This window comes from Colossoma macropomum, unplaced genomic scaffold (genome assembly GCF_904425465.1).
Source record: "Colossoma macropomum unplaced genomic scaffold, Colossoma_macropomum, whole genome shotgun sequence".
NCBI lineage: Eukaryota > Metazoa > Chordata > Actinopteri > Characiformes > Serrasalmidae > Colossoma > Colossoma macropomum.
In genome coordinates this window covers 18,762,710-18,790,613 of record NW_023494799.1, presented here as the reverse complement: position 1 = coordinate 18,790,613, position 27,904 = coordinate 18,762,710, and the positions used below count along the sequence as shown (strand labels likewise).

The 27,904-nt window shown below is 38.0% G+C and overlaps 2 protein-coding genes and 2 long non-coding RNA genes across 12 annotated transcripts in view; 2 read left to right on the top strand and 2 right to left on the bottom strand.

The window, feature by feature from the left end:
* Positions 1-1,188: 1,188 nt before the first annotated feature.
* Positions 1,189-13,640, bottom strand: LOC118819571. Of its 7 annotated transcripts, XR_005008175.1 has the most exons (12): positions 13,539-13,640; positions 8,974-9,047; positions 7,690-7,743; positions 6,165-6,225; positions 5,940-6,011; positions 4,495-4,602; positions 4,338-4,400; positions 3,487-4,079; positions 2,703-2,812; positions 2,497-2,601; positions 2,117-2,161; positions 1,189-1,728 (listed from the first exon to the last, which is right to left on the bottom strand). It is a non-coding gene; the product is annotated as an uncharacterized LOC118819571 (long non-coding RNA). The 7 variants fall into 7 exon arrangements; XR_005008176.1 differs by adding an exon at positions 8,654-8,725 and having other exon boundaries at positions 3,487-4,602; XR_005008173.1 differs by having other exon boundaries at positions 3,487-3,547; positions 3,650-4,602.
* A 65-nt stretch (positions 13,641-13,705) lies between these two features.
* Positions 13,706-16,370, top strand: tmed3 (transmembrane p24 trafficking protein 3). 2 transcript variants are annotated; one of them, XM_036587429.1, is made up of 3 exons: positions 13,706-13,913; positions 14,978-15,223; positions 15,484-16,370. In XM_036587429.1, the coding sequence occupies exons 1-3, from the start codon at positions 13,890-13,892 to the stop codon at positions 15,715-15,717; spliced, it is 504 nt and encodes a 167-aa protein (XP_036443322.1). In that variant the 5' UTR covers positions 13,706-13,889; the 3' UTR covers positions 15,718-16,370. The 2 variants fall into 2 exon arrangements, with proteins under 2 accessions (XP_036443322.1, XP_036443321.1); XM_036587428.1 differs by lacking the exon at positions 13,706-13,913 and adding an exon at positions 13,920-14,160.
* Positions 16,371-18,014: 1,644 nt separating this feature from the next.
* Positions 18,015-27,904, top strand: part of frmd5 (FERM domain containing 5) — a 35,671-nt gene continuing 25,781 nt past the window's right edge. The window contains exon 1 of one of the 2 annotated variants that reach the window (XM_036587115.1): positions 18,015-18,371. In XM_036587115.1, coding sequence (XP_036443008.1) covers positions 18,267-18,371 — 105 coding nt within the window. In that variant the 5' untranslated portion in view covers positions 18,015-18,266. The other variant, XM_036587116.1, reaches the window with a different exon arrangement.
* On the bottom strand, positions 18,629-22,322 carry LOC118819366. Its single transcript, XR_005008146.1, has 5 exons — positions 22,229-22,322; positions 21,763-22,021; positions 20,304-20,400; positions 19,365-19,512; positions 18,629-19,245 (listed from the first exon to the last, which is right to left on the bottom strand). It is a non-coding gene; the product is annotated as an uncharacterized LOC118819366 (long non-coding RNA).

Below are 27,904 nucleotides of genomic sequence, written 5' to 3'. Positions count from 1 at the left end.
TGATCCTGATATCTTAATAATAACAGAGACCTGGTTAGGCACCCCATAAGTGATGCAGATGTAGCTCTAAATAATTTAATTCTATATAGAATTGGAAGACAACTGAGAGGAGGTGGAGTAGCTATTTTATAAAAGCAAACATCCAAGCTAAATCCTTAATCACAGTTTCAAAAGAAAAATGTTTTAAGTTCCTAGCTTTGAAGTTGTCCCTAGGGAAAATTACTCTTTGTGTTAGTAGGGATTTACAGGCCTCCTTCTGCTCCGTCTCCTACAACAGCTGAAATAGCTAAACTTCTATCGCACCATACTTCTTCAGAAATGCAGGTCCTAGGGGATTTTAATATTAACCCATTGTCTAATATAATAATCCAATAATTTAAAAGAAATGTAGGACAATATTACCCTCACACAGTCAATCACTACATCGACTCAACCAAACCTAAACGACCCCACCAAGTCTACCCTGATTGAGATTTATGTATGGGGCCTCGGGCGCCAGAATGCCACTGCTGTATCATTTAATCAATCAATTAATCAATTAATCAGTCAGTCAATCAACCTTTATTTTTACTCAGAAATACACTGAGGATGACCCTTGTTTTCAATGCAGCTGAGCATTTACAGCAGAAAGGGAAAAAAAATAATTTTGGAATGGAATAAACTAAAATAAACAGAGCTACAAGAACAAATTAGCAGTAAAATCAAAGAAAAGAAAGAGTGTTTCTAAATAAAAATCAGTGTGCTTCTCATCGTGCTGCTAGTGGGAACCAATCAACTTTTTCATACAGTCTACAGTAACCGTATTCATTCCATATATTCAGACTTTTTGTATATATATATATATATATATATATATATATATATATATATATATATATATATATATATATATATATATATATATATAAAAAAAATATAGTGTTAGAATGTTGTGCAAAATGTAAATAAAACCAGAATGCAACGATGTGCATATCATTAGAACTGGACTTTTTTTTTTGTTTTGTTTTCTGAAAAATCTATGTCCATTTCAAAGTTGATGCCGGCAACACATTTCAAAAAATAGCTGGGACGGGGCAACAAAAGACTGGTAAAGCTGTGTGATGTTAAAAAAACATGGTGGTTAATTGGCAACAGGTCAGTAACATGATTAGGTATAAAAAGAGCATCCCAGAGAGACTGAGTCAGAAGTGAGGATGGGTTCACCATTTTATGAAAGACTGTGTGGGCAAATAGTGCAACAATTCAAGAATAACTTTTCTCAACATAAAATAGCAATGAACTTGGGGATTTCATCATCTATGGTACATAATATCATTAAAAGATTCAGACAATCCAGAAAAATTTCTGTATGCAAGGAACAAGGCCAAAAAGTAATACTGGATGGCTGTGGTGTTCAGGATCTCAGGCAGCACTGCTTTAAAAACAGACACAACTCTGTAGTGGAAATCACCGCATGAGTTCAGAAACACTTCTAAAAATTTTTGTTTGTGAATCCAGTTCATCACTGCATCCACAAATGCAAGTTAAATCTCTACCATACAAAGAATAAGCCATGCAGAAACAGGATCCAGAAAAGTCACCACCTTCTCTGGGCCTGAGTTCATTTAAGATAGACTGAGGTGAAGTGGAAATGTGTTCTTTTTGGAAATCACGGATGCTCCATCCTCTGGGCTAAATAGGAGAGGGACCATCCATCTTGTTATCAGCACACAGTTCAAAAGCCAGCATCTGTAATGGTATAGGGGTGCATTAGTGCACATGGCATGAGTTACTTGCACATGTGCTGAATGTGATCTAAGCGATGATGGTGAAGGCTTTATATAGATGAGACTATCTATGTTAACTGTAGGAGCATTTCTGAAATTTCTACTACGATGTGTTGTATGGGCTCTGTGTATATATGCCATAGAGTTCTTCCTTTGGGTGCTAATCACAGGAATGCTAAGACAGTCATAGTCTAGCAGATTTGCAAAATCAAAATGAACCATGATAAGGTTAAAAATCCAATTAGCTTCTACGCATGTTTTTGTTAATTGAAAAGCTAACAAAGGTATCCATAACCAATCTTCTTTTAATAAGCTGATCCCTCTCCAGACTCTGAAGCATATTGTAGTACCTTGAGGTGGCACAGGTCCTGACATCACACCAGAGAAGCTCAATCCTAGGAACATTTAAGATAGTTTTAGTCAAAATCACGTCAATGCTGACACATCTGAAGAATTTAGTTCCAGCTGTTGGTGAATGAAGCAAGTAATATGGACAATATCATGAACACCAAGAGTATTAGCATGTGGAAAAAAAAAATGTCCAGGTGTCTGGTAGTTTTGAGGGGTAAAAGCCATCAGCAGTATATCTACAGATATCTACATCTATTGTATATGCATGGGTGTCACTATTTTAAAACAAGACAAAAGCAAGATAAAGAAGTATTTATGATTTTACACACAATAGACCTTAAATGTTTGGTAGGTAAAAGACAAACGTAATGTCTTTTACCAGACATAAAGCTTCATGTAGAATTTGTGGAGTTCCCATTTATGGCAGATGCTGCAATCCGTATCTCTGCTTCAGTGGCACTTTTGTCCCATTTCATTACGGCAGCTGCAACATGAATTTCATATATATTAATCATAATAAAATGTTCAACATTCAAACTCTTACCAATTAATAAGGATTATTACAGAATATATGAAAATGCTTACCTTTAATCACAGAATACAGGTGTGTATCTTCAAGGGCCTTCTTTTTCCTTTTCCCCTTTCCCCTTTCCCTTCATGTTGAAGCTGCCCATGAGGTTGTTAGTTAAGTTAGCCTTAGAACAATAAAAATAGTTAATACAAGAGCCAATTTAAGGGTAGTCTGGCCACTTCTTATTTCTCCCGTTATATTAAAAACATGACTGCAAAACGCCAGGGGGTGCCCGCAGTCGAGTCCTTAAGGAATGGCGTTGAATGGAGCTAAACCATCTCTAACCATCAGGACATTCTTTGAATTTTGGAGCAAAAACCTGCCTACATATTCCCTTTTTTAACAGGTTTTAGGCTGTAGAACACTAGCATTACAGCTACTGAGTGCTGTCTGGTTGGTGAGCTGATCAGTTCATTGGCGGAATAAAGCAGCTTACCGATGTCACGAACATTGATGAGGCGCTGTTATAAAGTCCTATAACTGGAGTTCAAATGTGCTCAAAAATATACTAGCAGTGTTAAAATGTTTTATGCTGTTACATGTTCAGGAAATGAATGTATTCTTTTATATAAAAATATTTAATCATTTACAAGCCATGATTTTGCTCAAATGCTCCATATTAACCCATTCGTTTTGGACTCGCCTAGGAGCCCCCTCTAGCATTTAAGAAACCCGGAAGACATTACATAGTGGCAGCTCTCCTCTCTACATATTCTCTGTCAATAATTAAAAATGAATTAAATTAAAAATAGACAACAGAATTTTTTATCTACAATTAGTCAAAACAAATTACTCAACTAATGAAGCTATATGTAGATCCTTCACATTTTTTCCACCAACGCTGGACAGTTGTACAGCCCTAAAAACAAAAAAAGACAGACAAAACAGGACCACCATTGTGACTTTCATACAGCTCTTCAGTGTATGATTCGAACACCTCATCCAGCCTCTGCAATCTTACCAGAACCTCTCTTGCATTCCTGTCCTGAAGTCTAGACTCTTCCCTTTCAAACTCAGCAATACTGTCCATTTTAACTATATGTGTATCAGACAAAGGTAGCTCAGCTCTTCCAAGCCACTTGACCTCCTCATTTATGTCCAGACATTTTGACAACACTCACTTCTGAAACACTAACCACAAGAATCACAATAAATTCTATGCTTAGTTAAAATTTAAAATGATCATTTTACAGTTTCAATTTATTATTGTAGACAACATGTTATACAAGTGTTAGATTCAGAAAATATTTCAACTGGAATATAATATAAATGTCAAAAGTAACCAATAATTCATTATCTGTCTGCATTAATGCTATGTGATGTATATGAAGACAAGTTCTCTAGGTTCTGAGTGTTAGGCAGGATGGAGCCAGGCAGAGGCAAATTCCCATCTGGAAAGCAAAAGAATTCTTCAAGTCAAGACATAGTACTGTGAGAAATGCAAAACTAAAAAGAAAAAGTGTTAGGAGTCTAAAACAGGATGGGAGTCTTGAGATGATTTGAATTTGGGCATACCACTGTGTTTAATAATTTAAGTGCAGAATTTGTGGCCTGAAACAGGAGTTGTTTCTGTACATTCTATTTTACCTTGCTAGTCACTGAGAGGAAATGTCATATACCAAAATTATCTACAATGAATCGAACCTTACCAGAGGGCTGAGAGGTTATGTCACCATAAGAACTAGAACAAACTTGGCTGAGTCTGCGAAAATCTGAAAACAAGATATAAACAGCATCACAGTCACTAAAATGTTCTACACAAAACCTGAAGGTTGATACACTATATTGCCAAAAGTATTCACTCACCCATCCAAATAACTGAATTCAGGTGTTCCAATCACTTCCATGGCCACAGGTGTATAAAACCAAGCACCTAGGCATGACTAGACCCATGCAGACTGCTTCTACAAACATCTGTGAAAGAATGGGTCGCTCTCAGGAGCTCAGTGAATTCCAGCATGGTACCATGATAGGATGCCACCTGTGCAAGTCCAGTCATGAAATTTCCTTGCTATTAAATCCTCCACAGTCAACTGTTAGTGGTATTAAAACAAAGTTATAACAAAGACCTCCAAACTTCATGTGGCCTTCAGATTAGCTCAAGAACAGTGTGTAGAGAGCTTCATGGAATGGGTTTCCATGGCCGACCAGCTGCATCCAAGCCTTACATCACCAAGCGCAATGCAAAGTGTTGGATGCAGTGGTGTAAAGCACGCCGCCACTGGACTCTAGAGCAGTGGAGACGTGTTCTCTGGAGTGACAAATCACGCTTCTCCGTCTGGCAATCCAATGGATGAGTCTGGGTTTGGTGGTTGCCAGGAGGAAAACAAGATCCTCCAACAGCTCAGAGCGTTAGTTGTTGCTTCCACAACACTGGATGACCTCCGAAATTGCATTGAAAGAGCCGTGAGCACAGTGACACCCAACAAGCTCAATCGAGTATGGGATTTATTTGACTATGGCATTGATGATGTCATTACAGTTGGAGGAGATAATATTGAGCACTTGTAAAATTATATTATAAACTTTATGCTCACATACACCATTTACAATTTGCATTGTTCTGTAATGATTTACAAGTGAAATAAATCATTTTGAAATCGAATTAATGAATCACTATAATCACTTTTTGAATATATATATTTATAATGCATTTGTAGGCTAGGAGCAGCTGATTATGGGATGTCCTTTCATATTTTACTAAAACCCATAAGTAACACACTAACATAATACACATATAATACATAAATAAACCTATACTTTCTTACCCTAACCACTCAGTGCTAAATATTACTTCGCATCCGAATTTCTACGAGGTTGAAATTGGCTAGGCTAATGCTAACTCCAAGAGACTGCTGTTCTTTTATGTCTGCTGTTTCAATCCAAACTGGACTGCCTTAGATTACAATAAACAAGAAAGTAGGAGGTGATCGAGGGACTGCTCCAGTTTTGTTTTCATTATCAACCGAAATGTGACAAACATCCATGTCTCATGATATGCTGTGTTATTTGTGCTTATTTGTGATTAACCAGTACAAAGGTTATGACAAAGCTTATACCTTAGGAAGAATTTCAACTTGTACACTGCCTACTATTAAACACCATAAAAGTACAATAAGCACATTAATAAAAACAGAGGAGAGAATCTGTAGGTTGTGTGCTGTTTTTAAAAACTGCCTTTGTAAATATAATCAAATAATTGTGCTAACATGTTATATGAAACAAAAACTGCAGTGAAGCTGATCACTAACCAGAGGACAGGATGGTTTGGGTTCCACCATAAGAACCAGAGCAACCGGGGCTGCATCTATGATGATGTAAATCTGGGAAACAAGACAGTCAGCATTAGAGTGACTTCAACAAATTTGTATGTTGATGTATTCATAAAAGGTGATTATTTGTAGATACTAAAGAAATAACTTAACTACTTGGCCAGCATTTTGTGCTCACATGAGCAATGACCCCCAACTACTAACCAAAGAACTGAGGGGTCACCATCATGACAACTAGAGTGACCTGGTCTGTGACGATCTAAACCTGGAAAATGAGACAGGCAGTATTACAATGAGGTGTGCTGGATAAATAAAAAGCCAAGAATTTTAAGAAGGAAGTAAATATATGTTTAACTGACTACAGAGAAGTCTTACACCCTATTCGGATGGGATAAGTTTTAAATGAGGAGGTGGGGTAAGGTATTTATTACTGGCATTTCTCAGTGATCTTAGTCATGTCCGAATGTGGCACATTAGTCAATTTTAGTAACTGCGCACTCCCGCATCAGTAAAGATGCTGGTGCCTTTTACCTTTTGTAAAACAAGCCATAAACATAACCTTAGGTCATATTAATTTCGGGCAAATTGATGTCGGTAAAAGCGATATTATAGCCTGTGAAAAAGGAGTTTCTTAAGTATGGAGGCATGCAAAGAAGCATTTTTTTTTTAGTTTATTTAGTTTTATTTTATTATATATAGCACTTTTTACACAAAGCAGCTTTACAGAAAAATCCAAGACCCCATGAGCAAGCCAATGGCGACAGTGGCAAGGAAAAACTCCCTAAGAGCAAGATGAAGAAACCTTGAAAGGAACCAAGGGGAACCCATCCTTCTCTGGTTGACACCAGATAGCAAACAGCATTAGTATAAAATATTAGAATACAAAATGGGGGAAAACAGGCGGAGCAATGGTTAATTAGATTAGTTTTAGTTTATGCAGCAGCATCATCATCAGGAGGGTCAGTTCATGATGGTGAGGAGAGAACGCAAGTTCTCTGACAAAGCTGAAGTCGGCTTCTTATTCGTGAGTTTTTCCTTTTCCATCTTAAATGGTGTGACAGTTATTTGTGTAATGCCTGAGGTGCCAGAATATAACTGCTGCTCCATTTAGGGTGGGAACAGAAAAATTCCAACAGGAAGCTGGCGAATAGGAAGCTGACTCCGGCCTCACTGTTTTCAGTGACTAAAATTAGGCCGATATATAATGTTACAATCCTTTCTCATGTGTTCAACTCAGAACATGTAAAAATTCCAGAAAAAAAAAACTTTGATTTTATGCGGTGAAGTTGACTGTTTATTGTGAATTCCCAAGATAATGGCAATGTTAATGACGCATTGCATGGACAAAAAGGTAAATGGTTAGGTTAAACAGAATGGCTAAATTAAATGTTTTAAAGGGGACCTATTTTGCTCATTTTTAGTGTTCATAATTTTATTTTTACATGCTTCAATGTTCCAAATACCTGTTCTGCCCCTATACGCTCCGCCCCTAAACAAACTCTTCCTGCCTCCAGTATAATATAATAAAAAAACAGAGTATCTCACTGTTCTAATGAGAAACCTCTTCATTGATCATCAAGCACAATCATGGCAGAAAATGCACTGTCTAGTTCCACATCAACAAAGGAGTTAAACAAGGCTGCAAAAATCGTCATACTTGTTAAATCTGTATGCTGAACATATAATAACAGGAGCAGGATTAGAGGAAGATGATCAAGTACATCCATACCTTCTTTTAGCAGATCTCAATGCTCATAGCGGAAAATCAGGAAGACATGAAGGCCTATTTAAGGAAAGTTAAAGAACAGCGGACAGATAAGACTCAAAATAAAAGATATTAATACGACACATATCAGGCTATTGTCTTTTCTGTAATTCTTTTTGGATGTGAAAACAGCACAGGAAAATTTTGGTATCTCTTTAAGATTGCCCGGATGACTAAACTGAATCTCGATTTCGGACATATTGTGAGAAGAACCAATTCAAGAATTATGCTTGGAACAGCTGAAAGTAAAAAAGGAAAAAGATGGCCCACAACAAAATGGACAAAAAACTATCCATATGGTCAGCAGGTATCAACCTGATGTCATTAATGATAAGAAGAAAAAAGCAGGAAGAAGAAGAATGACAAAACAAAATAATAACAACAATAGTGACACATCAGAAAAATAACAGCAAATGTAGTGTACCAAAGCCATAATCTAATGGTTCTCTGTAAAACTGCGTCCATCCATCCATCCATCCATCCATCATCTAAACCGCTTATCCTTCTGGGTCGCGGTGAGGTGCTGGAGCCTATCCCAGCTGTCATTGGGCGGAAGGCAGGATACACCCTGGACAGGTCGCCAGTCCATCGCAGGGCAGACAGACAGACATACACATTCACACACACACTCACACCTAGGGGCAATTTAGCATATCCAATTAGCTTAATTGCATGTTTTTGGACCGTGGGAGGAAACCGGAGTACCCGGAGGAAACCCACGCAGACACGGGGAGAACAGGCAAACTCCACACAGAAACGACCGTGGTCGCCCAGCTGGGAATCGAACCCAGGCCATTTTTGCTGTGAGGCAACACCGCTACCCACTGCGCCACCGTGCTGCCCTAAATCTGCGTCATATTTACTAATTATATAGACAATGAACCCAATTAAAATTTAAGTACCGTTATATGTAAACCAAACTACTAACCAGAAAGCAGAGCAGTTCTATCAGCCTCATGAGAGCCACAGTGACCTAGGCTGTGTCTGCCCTTATCTGACTCTTGAAAACAACATTCAATCAACAATATTTATGTAAGTCATTCTGTCCTGTTTTCCATATGCAAATAGTCACTCATCATTACATGAAGGTGTCACTTTTAAATGGAGCTGGCACCATATTCAAAATTGCAAAAATGGACGTGAACAAGGAAAGGGATGAAATAGTCATTTTTGTCATCAATATCCAACAAAATGTAGTTCAGCAAAACAGGTCTTCTTCGGACTAGGTAATGGAATCAGCCTACTTACCTTTACTTGTATTTGGTCTGTTCTCTTCCTCTTCCTCTTGTAATTTTACAAGTGCTCAATATGACCTCCGCCAGCTGTACGGACAACATCAACACGACAGTCAAATTCATCCCATACTCGATTGAGCATGTCGGGCATCAATGTACTCATGGCTCCTTCAAAGTGATTTCGGAGGTCATGCATTGTTGTAGAACCAATAACGAATTCTCTGAGCTGTTGGAGGCCGACAAAAATCATGTTGCACAGTTATGACGGATTCACTTTTATTGAAGTGGAGAGCGCAAAATGCTTTCTGCTCAGGGGTCGCTATCTCCTCTCAGACTGAAGGGAGCCAGACAATCAGAAACTCTATGACCCCCTCTTTCAATTGGTATGTGATTGGTTCCTAGGCGCCTCACAGTTGTAAAAATATGGCGCTTCAGTTCAAAGAAATCCAATGTATAACCACGATGCAGAACGTCACACACAACTATCTCATCCTATCTCTGTTAGAGTACAAATGCATATTTTTCATCATGAAGCATCTTTTCTGATATGAACATGAGAACCCATTCCTGCATTGCCAGGGTCTATCTTGGCATTCTCAATCTGTCAATCGTTTAGTAATTTGAGCAATCGGATTGTGGCTGTTCTTGACCTGCTTCTAAAGGGCTTGAAGGTGGTTTTCAAAAGGAAAACATGAAATGTCATTTAAGAAGCAGTTATAGTGAGTGACATCTCCTCATGAAGACAAACTAAACCATGTACGTTATACACAGAGAATGTTTTACCATACAATTGTGGGCATCTTTGGACAAAGTACCTCATAAGCTGACAAGCATAATCAATGTAGCCATTGTGGGTCCTCTCATCTGACTCAAGCATAATGGACACAGCCACAGTCAGAGACTAGGAGTATGTCTCTGGTGAAAGAATGCCTTTAAGTACAACCAGTCCTGTGTACAATAAGAACTGTCTAAATTCAGTGGCCTTCCACCTGTCTAAATCTTCTAATCTATGTAGTTGCCTGTTAAACTCACTAGGCATCATTCCCCTTAACTGGTTCAGGCACACTGAAATTTCACACTTATGACTGTTAGGTAGTCTGCACAATTTTGGTCTACGAGTTAAATACACCAAGATGCGCCTCACTACCCCTAAGCAAAACATATGCATGTAATCTAAAACAAATATAGAGATGCAGTGAATTACTGCATCAATCAAAGGGGTCTTAGTTTGATGGTTTGTGTAATGCATTTCTTTGGATTTATCATCCGTTCTTACTGTGCATATTTCTTGGTAAACAATCTAAGACGTGTACCTTTAAGGGTACACCTCTCACAGCCATAACATGATGTATGACCTTTAATGCATTTCAAATGCGCCCTAGTGGGTGCATCACACACACACGCTTGAATTTGAGTTGTATAGTTTTTCTCATTTTGCAGCAGGCCATTTTCATTAAGTAGCTTGAACTCATCTAAAAAGTCCCTCAGGTATTCCTCAAGAGGTTCAGGCTTTAGCATGCCATAAAATAGTGCCACAACAAAGGCTGAAAATTGTTCGATGTTGCCTAAGATTGTGTTCTGTTGGACTTAAAAAGGGGAACACTCAATATTTATACTAAGGCTGATCAAATCACAAGGGGGATTAAACTGTGACAAGTAGGGGTGGGAATCTCTAGGCACCTCATGCTTTGATTTGATTACGACTCAGAGGGCTACAATGCGATTCTAAAATGATTATCGATGCATCTTGATGCATCTTTTTTTTCTATACTATATATTTTTTTCTCACTGTGTGAGGTCTTGGTACTTTTAAAGCAAAGTATTTGGAATGATCTATAATGAATTTACTTCCAATATCTGTTATTACCAAAACAAATAGAAGTGATATGGCAAGTGAACTAGAAGGCTCTCATTCACTGCTCTTGTTTGAAGCACATGAGACACTGGCTGCCACTCATCTGGGATAAAATGCGCAGTTACGGTGAAATAAGATCCTGTGGCAATAGATGTCCATGCAGCACATGGTACAGCTGTTCTACCCGTTTTCTTTTATATATTTTTTTTGTAACTTCGGTTTTGGTCTCGTTGTAGACAGTGGGGATTGCTGTGTCAGTAAAATATCTTCGAGACGAGACGCTGTATCTCGGCTCCAAAATGTGCAACATAGCGGGAAAGCCCTGGTTCTCAATAACTGAGAACTGGCGTGCAGACTGCAGGTCACATAGCAACGCAGTCTCGCCTAGCTAGTAGCTAATGAAAAGGCAAAGAGAGAGATTTAAGATGAACATTTGGAGATAAATGGACTTATTTGCATTTATAAGCAGCGCAGTTGGTTTCCTGGAACATTACACCTGCAATGAGAGACTGTCAAACACTAAAAAGTTGCGAAGATGAAGTCAGCTTCCCTTTCGAATTTTCCTGTTCCACCTTAAATGGTGCAGCCCTTACATTCTGGCATCTCAGGCACCATTTAAGGTGGAACAGGAAAATTCGAAAGGGAAGCTGACTTCATCTTCGCAACTTTTTAGTGTTTGAAAATTCAAACAAGAAGGTAGCAAATGAGAAGCTGATTTCAGCCTCGTAAAAAGTCGAATGTTGAGAGATATTTTACAAGAAATTATTTTACTTTTGAGGAAGGGTTTCCTGCTGGGGATGCGAGAAAAGCAGCAAGAAGTCTGCATTTTGTCAACATTATGTTAGCAATTAAAATTTTGAAAATTTATTTTTTAAATTTGTGAATTGATTCAGAATCGTCCGCATCCACATTGCGATGCATCTAAGAATGGCTTTTTTCCCCCCACCCCTACAAACAATAGGGAACACCTGGGAGAGGGAGGAGGCAGGGAATACAAACAGGTGAGGATCCTATTCGGGAAGATAGGGAAAAGCAAAACAAAACACAAGCACATGGCTAAAAAGCACATGGCTACAACACAGGGGAGGAAACCGATGAAGACAGAGGGACAGAGGAAACCCTGACAGAACCCCCCTCCTAACGCACAGTTCCCGAGGCATGAATACAAAAGGCATCTAAGGCGGGAACTGGGTAGGAGGAGGGACCAGAAAAACAGGAAACTAGACAAAGGACAGAACACCAGACTGGGACCATAGACTAAACTGGGCATGGACTGGACAAGTGACTGAATAACAGAAACAGGGAGAGTGACCATGACAGTGACTGGGACAGGGACTGATACAAATCCATAAATGGGCACAAAAACATGAACATTAACAGGCATAGACACAGTAACAGAAACTGGAACAGAAACAAAACCTGGGGTAGAACACTGGCTAGACACAGGGGAGAACAAAAACTGAGTTCTTAGGCTGAGCAGGGGACTTCAAGGGTGGCTTATACCTGTATAAGTATCATGGATGCAAGGGTGGCTTATACCTGTATAAGTATCATGAATGTAATAACAATGCAGCCATATTTTAGAGGGGGTGCATTTCCTGGCAGGTGGACAGCCCTAAAAGGCATCCCCCTATAACTTACTTTCTGTTGACACAATGATATGTTTTTAATTACACATATTTTGGACCGGTATGTGATACCTGTTTAAGGATCATGGATGTATTAATTATGTTGCCAGATTTAAGAGGAGGTGCATTTCCTGGCAGGTGGACTGCCTCAAAAGGAATCCCCTATAACTTTTATTTCCATTCACACAACTATGATATGGTTTTAATCACACATATTTTGGACCAACATGTGATACCTGTATAAATATCATAGATGCAATAATAATGAGGCCATATTTAAGAGGGGGTGCATTTCCTGGCAGGTGGACTGCCTTAAAAGGCACCCCCCTATAACTTTCTTTCTGTCGTCACAACTATATTTTTTTTCATCACACATAATTGTGACCAACATGTTGCAACAACCCCCCAGCCAGATCCAAAGGAGCGTTCTTTTCCTTACAGGTGCACTCAACTGAAACACCTCGTGTAACCTTTTTAAATATTTTAGTAATATACAATTAGGGCCAGCATGTGTTTTCTGCAATAAATCTTAAGGGATGCAACCAATTCAGCAAAAATTTGCATTTTTTTGGCCTGCGTTCTTCTAATATAAAGTATTTCCCTGTCATTTTCTTTTATTTGAGATGACTATGAAATGATTTTAGCATTATATATTTGCAAACAGCATGTACCTGTGCAAGTTACATGGCAGCAATAAAAGTGTATCCTGGTTTATAACGAGTTGCATTTCCTGAGAGGTTATTACAAGTCACTTAGAGCACGATTTCTGTCAACATTTTTCAGCTATAAAACAGTTTTTTCAGAGTGTAAAATCTAAAGAAGCTGAACCAGATTGGTGAAAAACGTAACATGAGTAGTAGGCGAAAAGTTTTACTGCATCAATGCAGACTACTATGTCGTAGAATAAGTAAGCAGCGGTGTATGCAGGCTACATTATACATTTTGTATTATTATTATTTACGAGTCACTGTACTTTAGAAGAACATCTGGTGTATTTCCATTGTGTAAAACAGCGATTTAATTTGTTGTTGATCGAAATGAAAGTGATATTTTGCAAGTGCTTCAAGTCCATAAAGTAAAGTAAAAGCGGATTACCTCCAGTTTCTTGCAAAAGACGTTGAGGTGTATCTCGCGGCAGGGGTGCCGAATTCGGCACAACACCGGCCTTAAAATAACCAGACACAAAGTACAGTAAAAGTAAACACTGAAAGTGCTTCGTAAGTTCCGGGCTCACCTTTCACTAAGATACGCCAAAATAAAAGCTCAGTTGTCCAAGTTGCTGGTAGAAATAAAATGACTGCGCCATCGCAATTAGAAGATAGCAACATATAAATAAAATAACTATGTTATTTTTTCAGTGGAAATGCCTATAGTTCTTTGTTCTTTTTAAATTTGAAAACAGCCACAAATAACCCGGAAGTATGACCGTCCTCATGCCACGTCAGTATGAGTTTTGATTCACGATTACTTGTAAGTTGTCACATCTGTATGTTTTACATGACTCTCAAAGTGCATGCAACTACCTCAGATTTTATTTGAAAACTATAATCTCTTTTTGTGCATTTGAAGCAGTATGCATCTCGTCGTGTTGTTGATTGTGATACTGTGCACAGCTTTGACTAGTGGCACCGAATTAACCTTTGAGTTACCTGATAACAAGAAACAGTGTTTCTACGAGGACTTAGCAGAAGGAGTGAAGTTTGATATCGACTTTCAAGTAAGACGCTTTATGCTTGATGGGTTATATAGTCATTATTTAGACATCTTTAACAAAGTATGTGCTAGTATTTGGTATATTCTCCAGTGTGAGATATTTTGTAGTGTTTAATATGTATATTTATTCATTTAGCAGAGTCTTATCCAAAGCCACGTGCAAAATGTGCAAATAGTGAAAGCCAAGAGACAGAGACACAGTAACCAGAGAAGCCACAAGAATCCAAAAGAATTCACTACCTGAAAGACAAGGTCTCTGTCATAACTTGATCTTGTTAATCCAAGTGTAGACTTTGATGTCTAATTTAGTATGTTTAATAAACTTGGAAAAAAAGATTGCATGTCATTTCCACATCTTAAACATGAATTGTACAAAACATGCGAACCCTTCTTTATGGTGGGGTTGTCATTTTATGAAACCTTGACATTATTCAGTGCTGTCTGTTTTCTGTTTGATTCAAGTTATGGATCTATGGACTTGAGGATGCTTGCAAGTAAACTGCAATGATGTGCTGAGTTGGGGTCTGAAAAAAGCATAGAATTATACATTCTGCAGATGTCAAATTGCTGTGTAATTTTTTTTTAAACTAAATTTAGTCCATTTGTACTGTTTCAGTTATCTTTTACTGCTGTTACACCATGCATATTCACACTGGTAGTGCTTCAGTGAGGCCATAGGTCCTGAAGATAAAGAGCAGCAATGAACCACTTCTACAGATATTAGCAATGTGAGCACAAGAAATGAGTTTGTTGTTACTGCAAGGATGTGTAAAAGATGCAACAAAAAAAATGTGTTAACGAGAGGATCTTTTGCATTGCAGGTTATTGCTGGAGGCAACTATGACGTTGACTGTTTTGTGACGGATCCAGTCAATAATGTTCTGTATGAAGAACGGAAGAAGCAGTATGACAGCTTCACTCATACAACAACTCTAAAGGGTGTTTACAAAGTCTGCTTCAGCAATGAATTCTCCACCTTCTCTCATAAAACTGTGTATTTAGACTTCAGAGCTGGAGAAGAGATACCATTATTGCCTGATATGAACAGAGCAACAGCGCTCACACAGGTAGGAAATGCATATACTCACTGGGCTGTTTTTATTGCTCAGATGCCCTATTGTTTACTTTTGCACTCTAGTTTTTTGTCCTTTATGTTACTGACAGAAAACTGATAGAATGATCTGGAATAAAAAAGAATATTCTTACAGTAATTAATTGGGTAATAGGTCAACCTTGTCCATAATTCATTAGAAAATCATAAAATGTCTGCATAAAATCCACAAGAAATAATTACATTTCTCTATAAAGTCTGCTTCTTGTTTTACAGATGGAGTCAGCCTGTTTGTCCATCCATGAGATTTTGAAGATTGTGGCAGACTCTCAGACAAGGTATCGTCTTCGAGAAGCTCAGGACCGCATTAGGGCAGAGGACCTGAATGAGCGTGTGTCGTACTGGTCCATTGGAGAGACTATCATTTTATTTTTGGTCAGCCTTGGCCAAGTTCTCATGCTCAAGAGCTTCTTCAGTGAGAGGAAAACCAATGTAGCCACCAGCACATAGACCCTTTTTAGTTGCCTTCCCACTATTACACCACATTACAACCACTTGACTAAGTCTTTCCCCTTTTTAATGGAAGCTGCTTCTGTTAGTTATAATGCGTTTTATATTATATTATATTGTATTATATTATTATACTACCATTGTTAATAGCACGCACACCCCACCACTTGGTTTTTTTTTTTCACTATTGGGCTTAAAAAAAAACAAGTGTCCACTAGAATCATCTTTTGGTGCAAATTAATTATCTATCAATAAAATATTTGTTGAGTACTGAGAATGTTGCATTTTAGTGTAAGCTGGTTGGATCATTCTTTACCCTTTTTCCCATTATCCTTTTTTTTTTAACTTTTCAAAGCTTTTTGATGTTATGCATTGTAAGCCAAGAGTACTTTAGTTATCAACATTGTCATGTCATTTGTCTTTATCCATATTTTACTGTGTTTCACATATTTGTCATATTGCTTAGGCATGTTACATATTCAGAAAAGTGAAATTAAGGTGCAGTTCTCAGGATTTTTTGGATATTGAACACAATTCTTAAAATATCTGTTACAAATAGGGGATTCATTTTAGGCTAAACTGTTGTTAACCTGTTAGTGTAGCATAATTTAATTAGATATGCCAAATTCCATTAAACTATTATTTGAATGAAATTTTGTATGATTTTTTTTGTTAAATCCACTATCTTCTTGGTTTATTGATTATGTTCTAGTGGAATTGTCAGTCTTGCTGCCTTCCTACTTCATGGTTGCTGATTAAAAACAAAATATTGTTTTCATTTAAGCCATTGACCCAAAGCTGAAAAGCACTGCATTATAGATAATGTGACCCTACTCTGTTTTGAAATTATTAGAGAAAGTTCAGAATAAGCTTCATTGTTCTGTGACTGGATCTAATTAAATTGAATTGTCATGAATAATTACCACAAGGGTACTTGTCATTCAGCTTTTGTTTCCATTAATCTGGCAGCATTGTTTTTGGCATTATCATAATATATCTTATTCCATCAATCACATGGTTAGTGGACCAACAAATCACAATATATTTTTCTTATACACTGATATACATACACAGGATGCATCAAAAGAAAGAATCAAATGCACAAAAACCTTCTCTTGTTGAAAAAAAATGGTAACTATATAGTTACAAAATAATATTTTATTATTTGACAAAGTTGTAGTTGTCATCTTTTTCTGAACATGTTAGGAAAAGTGGGACATCTTTTAATGGCATTCTGATATATTTTGACTATTTTAGACACTTTTACAAGCTAGCATGTCATGGCCCCATGGCACGAAACAGTTATCAAAGCTTGTAATCCAGGATATTTCACAACAAGCTTAATCATGTATGTATATAGGGGTCTACATTATACTACCAATGGTAGCCTACCTTATTGATGCCTCTGTGTAGTGTGATAGTGTTAGTAGTTGCATACTTCTCTAAGTTACTTACACTCCTAATTCTTAAAATTCTAACATTTTATCACTTTAAGCAAAATGAATCCTAAATCACAACAGTTAGGGGAAATGCAGCATAAAGGAGCTGAAAGTCAGTCAGAATTAAAGTTGGTTTGGAATATAGAGAGCAGACTGAGCCTCAGCTTTGCCAGAGTGTAATAAATGTGCAGAAGTCCACCGAAAGGTGCTTGATTTTACACTTATTAAGCCAATTACCTTCATTATTGTAACAGACACATATGAATGTTTTGTTATTCTGTGTAGAATTGTGCTGCACTAGTAATGAAAGAAATATGAAAGTATTTATTTTCTTTTGTTTTACTTTTTCTATGTAATATCCTAATAAAAAGCTATATTCAGTACAGTTTTAACACATTTAGCTTTAGAAGGCTTGTAACAACTCACAAAGACTCAAAATACAAAAATTTAGTTTTTTTTGTTTTTTTTTTTAATCAGAGTCCCATGACGCATTCCCCAAAAAGTGTCCCTCTCTTGCTTTTAAAATGTAACTAGATGAGGCATACATGCTAGTGCATGAAATCATGGAAGGCCCTGCAGCACCAAGAGCCTTATTTCGACAACAAACATGTTGTAAACAATCAGATGAACACTGATGACCTGTATTTATTTATTTATTTTTTTTGGAGTATCATGCTGAATGCTCACGAACAATGCTGTCTCGTGCAGGCCGTAATGAATTACAATATTAGTTGTTAATAAATATTACGATGATAAATTGGTCATATATGGTTGAACACAGGTCAGTCAGGATTTGCAAATATAAACAACGGCTTGTAGCTATCAACTTTCAGAGCTTACGAATAAATGAGCCTTAGCCTTCCGCATGAACGAGATTAATAAATATGAATAGACTGCTGTGTCTGAGTGCCCTGTGTAGAGCGCTGTGCTTTCTCCGCGTTGACATCAAATCACTACTGGCAGAGGCACACGTAACAATCCAGAAGATGACTACGACAAGTCAGACAAGACAGACATTTTCTGATAAGCAGGTGTGAGAGAACATTGATATGTTATCACTGACATGTTGGGCTTAGCTTAATGCCTAGGTTTCGGAACCACTGACTGGGCATGATGTTCAGTCGACTGATGAGCGGCAGGGTTCGGAGTCTGGACAGAGAATTCAACTGCACTGTCCGGCTTCTAGACGACACAGAATACACCTGCACGGTTCAGGTCAGTTTTAACATGTTTTCATGACATGGTGGTTACCGTTGTCGCAGACACACGTGTTTCCTGTGCTGCTGCTGTTGCGCACTGAAGGTGAAAATTGTTTGTGCATGTGCCGTATACGATGATTCGCCACCCTGCCAAATGTGGACGTTGCTTTTTGTCTGCAACATTAAGATACCGTTTAGATATTTTGGTAACACATACAAGAAGACAATACTCGTATGGACGCTGTGTTTAATACCTTCAGCCCATTGCTCGGGATACAGCCAGACTTGCCCGAACCGTGTACTTAAAGGTAAGCATACATTCAGCCTCATGCATCACACACAAGGTTAGGAAAGGGAAATCTCTTTAGTAAGTGGTTGTTCTGCTTTGCATACTTTCTGCTATTGAACTGGGAAGCTCTCATTATTGTTTTAGTTGCTATGCTTCCAGCAGTAAGAGTCTTCAGTTAATTCACAGTCTAACTCTTTTACTATCTAAATGTGATAATTGCAACCCACTTTAACACATAGTGTTGTTATGGATTTGGTCTGAAGATTAAAGCTTTTCTTTTTACATCCATTCATCCCTTTATTAATGGACATGACAAAGTTAGAAGTTGTTTTTGCCATGTATTTCTTAAACACATTCCCTGAATTTTGATTCTTGCTCCCTTGGTTTAGATCAGAGAGGCATGCAGATTTTCCTGCTTGAGAAAAGCAAACTTGCTGAGACTCAATAAAGCGTGTAATTTTACATAAAAGTGTGGTGATCTAACTCTCTATCTTGCAAATCAAGTATTTGTCTACAGACCTTTTTGATAGTTTCGAGGTATTGACAGGCCAGACCTGACAAACTTTTGTCATACTGTGTGTCCTAGGATCCTTAAACACACCTGAAACAAACAATCAAAAAACCTTCATTTACTTAAGTTGAATTACATATACTTCTTCAAAAGGTGATGGACCTGGAATTTTAGGGCAAAACAATGTACGGAACACTTTCAGGATGTACCTCAGTGAGTGTGCTTGTGGGCAAGGTCATTTATGTAATGTTTTTGGGAATGTCAGTCTTCAACCATGACATTCCATCATCCTTATAATTCTATGTGATGCTGTGGTCTCCACAGCAACAGAACGATTCCATTAGTCTCCATCTGCTCCTGCACACACACACACACACACACACACAATGAAACGTCATTAATACATAGCAGGTCTCCCCTTTTTCTCCTCCTCTTCTTTCTTCTCCTGTCTTCTCCTCTGTCCACAGTCCTTTTCTATTCTCATTATTGATTGGTCAGAGGGGTTCTGATAGAGACAAAATGCTTATTAGTGAAATATGGCCCCTCTCTTTTGAAAGACTGCTGACTTGTATGCATGAAATGTCATTGGACCAGTAGCCTCAGATTTAAGTTTGCACACCCTAAACTTGTCAAACACTCGTGTGCAGATCAACTCTTATTTGGATCTGTTCAGAAAGAATGTTTCAGTTTTTTTAATCTGACTGGGTTTTTGCCATAGTATGCAATAGGAATATTTGAATTTAATGTAAAGCAAGATACAGCTATGTATATAGTGTTGCTCTTTGGGCTGGGGCCTATGATATGTTAAGGACACTCAGCAGGTTAAACTACTTATAATTTGTGTGTGAGTGTGTGTTATGTGAGTCAAGCCAGTGAGTGCCAGTCAAGCATATCCAGGTAGATATGTTCCCTTGCTTGGCACAATCCTACTATATGATACACACATATATTGCTCTTTCTGTTGTACCCAAGTCACCAGCTCATTTACTTATACCCAGTGTTTACGCCATAAGCATTGCTTTTCCTCTAGTTATAATTGAGCACGAATTTGGTCAAATTACCTGTTATACTGTTACTGTTTTCATTTATTCTCCACCACAGTCCTTGCAGTTCAAATCGAAGGGCAAGCTCAAATAAGCTCAACTCACTGTGTAATTGTTTGGTTAAATAACTTTAGGGACCACATTGCTTCCTGCTTCATTGGAGCCGCCTCTCTCTTCAGTCACATTTAATCAACACATGATCCTAGAGGACAGAAAAAAAATAAAAATAATAAATGAATTTGTCACAAAATGCAGTGCTTATTAATGATGAGATCTTTTCGGTAACTCCAAGCAATGCTTATTTGTCTAGATATCCATGCAAAAGTCCTCATTTTGCGGTATGTGAATATGGAACATCATGATAAACTATGTAACCCAATTTGCGAATCAAGAATCAAGTTTCCTGTCTTCAGCAATATGGTGTGCTCCATGAAAAGTCATTGATCAGAGCTTTGAAAAATCCCCAGTAGGATGTAGGAGTGTGGCTTATTTTACTACAGTTGCATTATTCAGCTTCAATTCAGTTCAGTCCAATTCATTGTACAGTGCTTTTTACAATGGATGTTTTCACAAAACAGCTTTACAATAATCAGGGTTCAAGCTCTACTAAGCAATCTGAGGATAGCAGTGGCAAAGAAAAACTCCATAAGAGCATGAGGAAGGGTCATTGAAAGGAAGCAAGACTCAAAAGGGGACGCTTCAAGATTACACAGTATCTTTGTGGAATGGGTTCACATACAGAGAAAACAAAAGCTTTATGTATTTATGCCGTACGGGTAACATACAGACACAAAACCAAAGTGTTAGCATTAAGTAACCCTCGCATACTATTTGGATCAACTTTTACCCATTTTAAGTAGTAAAACAGCAATACTAAATGCTCTAAATCTAAAATCTGAATGTTGTGTTTTGACTTTGGAATTTTATAAATGTACAAAAATTTCACATTTTTGTCCAGCTCCCATGTTTTTGTACAGATTTACTGGCCATCTACTAGTTTTAAGAACAATGATATTGTTCTGCTCCTGCTAAAGCGTTGTAGTGCTCATGCCTGCTAGTTCAAAGTTCTTTATTGTCATTGTCATAAAACAACAAGGCATCATGGTATCTCCACAATTAATTAGTTAATAAAAAGACATCCATAATAAATAATAATTTAATGACTTAATAAGGCACCTAAATTGTGATGGAATTAGTGACACTTATGTTAAAGGGATGTTCAGTGAGGGGGTAGTGGGGGGCATGGCACAGCTATTAAGTTGTCTTATTGCTTGAGGTGTAAAACTGTTAGCCAATCTGGAAGTCTTTGCAGGATCTGAACCTTCTACCAGATGGTAATAATTAGAAAAACGGATGAACGGGGTGTGATGAGTCTTTGAGGATACCGAGAGAGCATTTCAGGCAGTGGGAGGTCGAGATGGTGTTGATGTCTGGCAACATAAATCCAATGATTTTTCCTGCAGTGTTGCTTACCCACTGTATGGCTGTCTACTCTGCCTTTGTGCAGCTGAAAAAACATAGCACCATGATAAAGGTTTATCAGCAGCTGCTGTGGCAGGTTTACCTTCTTTGGTTTCCTCAAAAAAAGAGACGTTGTTGTGCTTTCCCGATTACAAAGGCTGTGTTGGTATCCCAGGACAGTTCCTCCATCAATTACAGGCCGATGAACTTGAAGTTGGTGCCCCTATTCTGTCCTTATTGCGTGTAACGTAACACAACTTGACAGATAGCTAAACAGTTGGGTTTGAATAAAGAGCTGGACCAAAGGCATTTCAGTGTCTTCAGTGTTTATTTTATCCAGATTCCCAATCTTTTTTGTGAAACTGCAAACAAACATTACATATCTTCAGTTTTGGAAGACATCAGTATGCTTACAAAATAGACCACTGAGATATTTGTAAAGCAACATGCTTTGTATCCATACAGTATGTAATATAGAAAGGCATCTAACATTACTAACAGCTCAAGAAAATGTAAGTAATATTCTACTCATCAGCATCTTAAAACATAATGCACAAAGTTTTACTCACAAACAGTGATGTCTAAGGCACAAAACATGAGGATGGACAGAGATGAAATTACACCTGCTTCATCACGCACAGCTCAAATCCAAGATGGCTGCACTGACCTCTAACCCTCATCATGTGACTTAACTAGAAAATCAGAATTAAGGAACACATTTGTCTAACCTTAGCAGCACCATCTAGTGGCTGTAAAATAGAATAGTCAATGTATAAAAGAACATTCACAACACCCCCGTGTGCTGACTCTGATCTCCTAAAGTCCATAACAATCTCCTTAGTTTTCCTGATGTTCAGGCTTAAATTGTGGTCATGACATCAAACTGCCAGATATTGTACCTCCTTCCTATATGCAGACTCATCATTGTTTGTAAGGAGGCCGAGCACCGTGATGTCATCAGCAACTTAAGTAATTTGATGGGTAGGATCAAATGTTAGTTTCAGTGTAGGGCATGATGTGAAGTGATTTATTTTTATCCAAGATAAAATTAACCTCGCTTTTGTAGAATATCGCCACCTCATGCCAGATTGGGGTCAAACTTGATTGGCTATTAGGGATTGCCTGTGTGGATGCAGCATTCGTTTTTCATGATGATTTGCCAATGCTAAGCCTTCCAAATGCCTGTTGAAACTTTCTGGCTATGATGGCAGACATATTTTTCTAACAACTGAGTTGTCTATAACCCTCAGTTATAAAGTAGCCCAAAGATGCAGCATGCAAAGTTTCAGCTTAATCAGACAAGAGGTTGCTGAGAAACAGTTTTTGGATATTTTAGTCCCCCCTATTGAAAAATTGATTTCAGTCTTGGTGAGCTTCCTCAAAATCATGTTGGGTATAAGACTCTTCAGTTTCATGAAAATTGGTCAATGCACACCCGATCTGTGATATTAGCTCAATCCAGGGTGTAATTGACATGTGGTGGCCATATTGCTTAAAAATACGCAAATTTTTACATATTTCTCCACCCTCCTGCGAACATTTAGACCAATATTCTGTGGATATCTTGAATACACCTACCCTCCAATTTTGGTGTTTGGATGCCTTACAATATCTGCTTTCCAAACAGTTTTAGGGCAGAAAAAGAAGAACAAAAAATCCTAGCAAAAGCAATAGGGTTCCATGCACCTATGTTAATTAAAAGATTCAAGGAATCCGGAGAAATGTCTGGGCTAAGTTTTGCTCATTTAGTGTCAGGTTTCACTAACTGTGTGTTATTTCTAAATTTATCATGTAAGCAATTAAAAAAAAAAAATAACTGTAAGGTGGCACAGCATTTAAGGAACTTAATTTAAGGTGGCACTAAATTTAAGGTGGCATTGAATTTAACAGAGCTGCATTTAAGGTGGCACTAAATTTAAGATGGCTCAGAATTTAAGGTGGCACTGAATTTAAGGTGGAACTGCATTTAAGGTGGCACTGAATTTAAGGTGGACCTGTATTTAAGGTAGCAGTGAATTTAAGGTGGAACTGCATTTAATATAGCACTGAATTTAAGGTGGCAGTGGTTTAAAGTAGCGGTATAAAGTAGCACCTAGCAACACATTACCTTCCACCATGGATACTGTAGCAACCGCTACAGTCTTCCACCATTTTAATGTTTTAACGTAATTAGCTGGCTTTTTTAAGCCAACTTAAAGTTCGTTTACAAATTTTCCCTTTCTAGTTAAATTTGCCCTCGGACCCAGCTCAACCTAGCCAGAGCCTTTTTGTTTTTTGACTGTTGGGTACTGTACTGTGTGTCTGCGATTTTAGTAAATGGACTGCTAGCTGACTTACTAAATAGGTTGGTTTAAACAGTGTAAAAAATAATGTTTTTGTTCAGAGGTAAAGAATAAAATAGAACAAAACTTTGTGTGAAGAGAGGGGTCATTTTTGCTTTGATCATTTTGTTATAAAGCAATGACAACCAGAGTTTGCTTTTTTTTGCATCTTCTGGCGCCACTTAAGGTGACTGCCTTTTCCAGTAGCTCCGTGTCTGCGTTTTTTGCTTTGTAAATAGTCTTTTTGCCTACTTTTTTTTTTCTTTTGTGGACATCAAGGCGTGAATAGTGAAAAGTTGTACAACTTTTTAAAAACTTTTATTCACTTTTTAATGGAACTTTCAGACTATGGCTGCACTGCACGTCTTTACTTTGTCTACACTAGGGGTCAGCTTATCGCGCTGAGGAAGCCGGTGGCTTTGCTGACAGCAGCAGAGATATAAACCAAGGCCCAATCCCATTTCTTATTTTTAACACTGCTTCTTGTTTTTCGAGCGTCACCTTGCCCCTTGGAACTAAGCTACAGTGAGTAGTGGTTGAAATCGTCTCCTACAAAATGGAACAACCCTCAAATAAAAAAGAACATTACTTCATTAACAGGCTACTAGCAGAGGAGGGTAAAGTTCAGCAACCTTGCTGCTGGTCTTTAGTTAAATTTAGGGCATCATATGCCTTCAAAGAGGAGGGATGAGACAATTATTAATTATTGCCCACCCCTAATTCTTCCGTGATATGAAGCTGAAGTCAGCTATTTATTAGCTTCTTGTTTGAAATCTCCTGTTCCATCTTAAATCGTTCGGGAGTTCTGATGTCTAAGGCAGCAGAATGTAACTGCTGCACCATTTAAGGTGGAATTTGGATATTTAGCTAGCTAGCTACCGAGACATTGGCGTACTGCTAGCGATTTTTTATGCTTGTTATGAAGAAAAGATTCATAATACGTTCAAACGACACTAAACTAAGATAATACAATGGTTATCGTAATTTTTAACAGACAAAATACTTACATTTGTGGGTTTCTTTGGTTGCTTCCGCAGCCATCTTGCCAGTTTTTCTTTTTTCTCATAACACCCCATTTGGAGTGTGCCTCTGAAAACCTCCATTTGTAGGGCCATTTAGCCCTAACACTTTGCTCTATCCCTTTAACTCAACAAAAATTAGGACACCCTACTCCTAGGCTTGAACACACAAAACGGAGGGCTAAGTGGTAGGGGCAAAGGGTGAAATGGGATTGGGCCCTAATGTTCCTGCAATAATTATGTGGAACATACGGTCACTGGCTAATAAAATGGACGAACTGTCCTACTCTAACATGGACACAATGGGAATACCAGGAATGCAGCATTTTGTGTTTCACAGAGTTATGGCTGAGCCCGTGCATACCAGACTCTCATGGTCATCTGAATGGTTTTACTTCTGCGAAGGCGGACAGAGACCACAAACAAACTCGTAAGAAGAAAGGAGGTGGGCTGGCTTTGTTCATAAATAACAGATGGTGTAATCCTGGTCACATCACAGTTAAAGAAGTATTCTGTAAGCCAGACATTGAACTGTGTTGTAGCTCTGCGCCCATCTGCTGCATGAGTTTTCCCACATCATCCTGTGTGCTCTGTACATTCCACCTTCAGCTAATGCAGACGCAGCGTGTGACGTCACCAACTTCATTCTTAAAAGAAATGAAAAATTGTTATTCTTCAAATAACTTAAGAATTCTCTAAATTTTTTAAACTGTTTTCTTAAGAATAATTCTAAGGATAAGTAATATTTTTGAAAATATTATGTTTTTAACATTACAACAGACTCACACTCATCTTAGGCTTTAAGAGTTGGCAAGGTCAGCATGTAAATTCATCAATTTGTCTGCTCCTGCCCATCTTCATCTTGCTTCATCCCCTATAGATCTTGTTCACCATTTTTTTTTTACCCCATTTGTTTGCCCCATTTTGCTCCTCTGAGCAGATTAAACCTAATAACAAAAATAACAATACAAGTTCAAATCTCACGTCATATATGGTATAGGGTAAAATTGCAGCCTACATAAAAAAAATGAAGATTTTCTAAGGAAAATAATTAAGATTATCTTAAGAGAATATTTGAAAACTTCTTAGGTTTTTTTTTTTTTTGAGAATTGCATTTAAGAACATTATGAACTTCTTAGTGTTTGTCTTAAGAACCTTTGTAAGTTTTTTCCTTAGAAAGTTTTTGTGAATCCAGCCCCTGATCCCTAGTGCATTCATTGAAGTGTCTGGAGACTTCAGCCATGTTTCCCTCTCATCATGTCTGCCCATTTTCAGCCAGTTTGTGGACTGCAAGACGAGAGAGAACAAGACACTGGACCTGTTGCCAGTGTTAAAGAGGCATATAAATCTACAGCTCCCCCCCCCCACTGGGCCATTCAGACCATAACCTGGTTTACCTCAGTTCACAGTACAAGCTCATGATTCAGAGACAGTGAGAAAGTCCTTGGGAGCCACAGCATTTTATGTCTATTTTTATCTTGGCTGTAAATATGCCTCAGTATGTGCTAATATCTTAGTGTAGGCTAAAAAACATAATATAAACAAAAACACAAACTTACGTATCTCAGGAAACTTTTCCGAGAGTTTCTTGTAAAATGTCTCTCAATGTTCGACTTTTTACGAGGCTGAAGTCGCTTCTCATTCTCCTGCTTCTCGTTTGAATTGTCCCGTTCCACCTTAAATGGTGCTTGAGGCGCCAGATTGTACTGCTGCGCCATTTAAGGTGGAAAGGAAAATTTCGAACAAGAAGCTGGTGAATGAGAAGCTGACTTCAGCTTTGCGAGTTGTTGCAGACGTATCAGGAAACCAGCTGAGTGATTATAAATGCAAATAAGTCAGTTCATCTCCAAATTATCGATGTTTGTCTTAAATCTTTCTCTTTGCCATTTCGTTGTCTGCATTGCTGTGTGTCCAGCAGTTTGTGCGTCAGTCTTCAGCGATAAAGGTTGGTGAATTAGCAGTCATGCGTTAACTCCAGCGTTTATGACTTTAATGTGAAAAACTCTGTTAGAACTGTGTGTTATAACGATTTTACAGCAAAAGAGCTAGTTCTGCTGTGGAGCTGCTCTGCAGCACTGGAGAGATTATTCAGGCCTGAATCTCACTCCAAACAGAGTCAGGGTGACTGATGAGGGTTTTGAGGCTACAATGTTACTGAAGTTTAACAAAAGACTCTGAATGTCATGTCTGTACACATCTTGCTGAAACATTTAAATTGGAGCAGCTTTATTTCAACAGTTGACAATGCTTTGTACAAAGTTGTTTGGTTTGTATACACTTATTTTTGTAGATTTATGTTAGGAAAACCTGTAATGATTGACTTTTCCTTTACTTAGTCTAAATTTTTGTAGGATATCATGCCTATGGTTGTGTAAGCTTGATTGTTGGTTACACTTAAACTTACTTTTTGGTGATCTTTTTGCAGCTTTTCAGTTGTATATTTCTTTATGGGGCATGATTAAATGTAGTGTCTTGTTCACACTATCAGTTGGGCTTGTTTGGTGTGTCAGGTGGAGATTCACAAACATTCTGACAATCATGCTTTGAAAGTAGCTAAAAACTATCCGCTACCTTTTCTGGAAAAGTATCTAAATTGTAGCTAGCTACCCCATTTTGGGAAAGTAGCTACAAAGTAGCTAACTACAAATTTTTCAGTAGCTTTTAAAAAAGCTGAGAGGGAACAGAGCAAGAGAGAGGGACGAGCAGCAGCAACTGCGAAAGACTGTAGGAGAGCTGAAAAGGCTAACTGACTGAAGCCACTGAAAAGTGGCCAACATAGTTTAGGTTGTTTGGAGTTTGTTTATTTTGTGTGGGTGAAATAAAAATAGGGCTGCTGCGACACTGAACACTGCCTCCAGCGTCCTCCTTGAGCCTGGGATAGCACATGCCGTGCTACACATGTTCT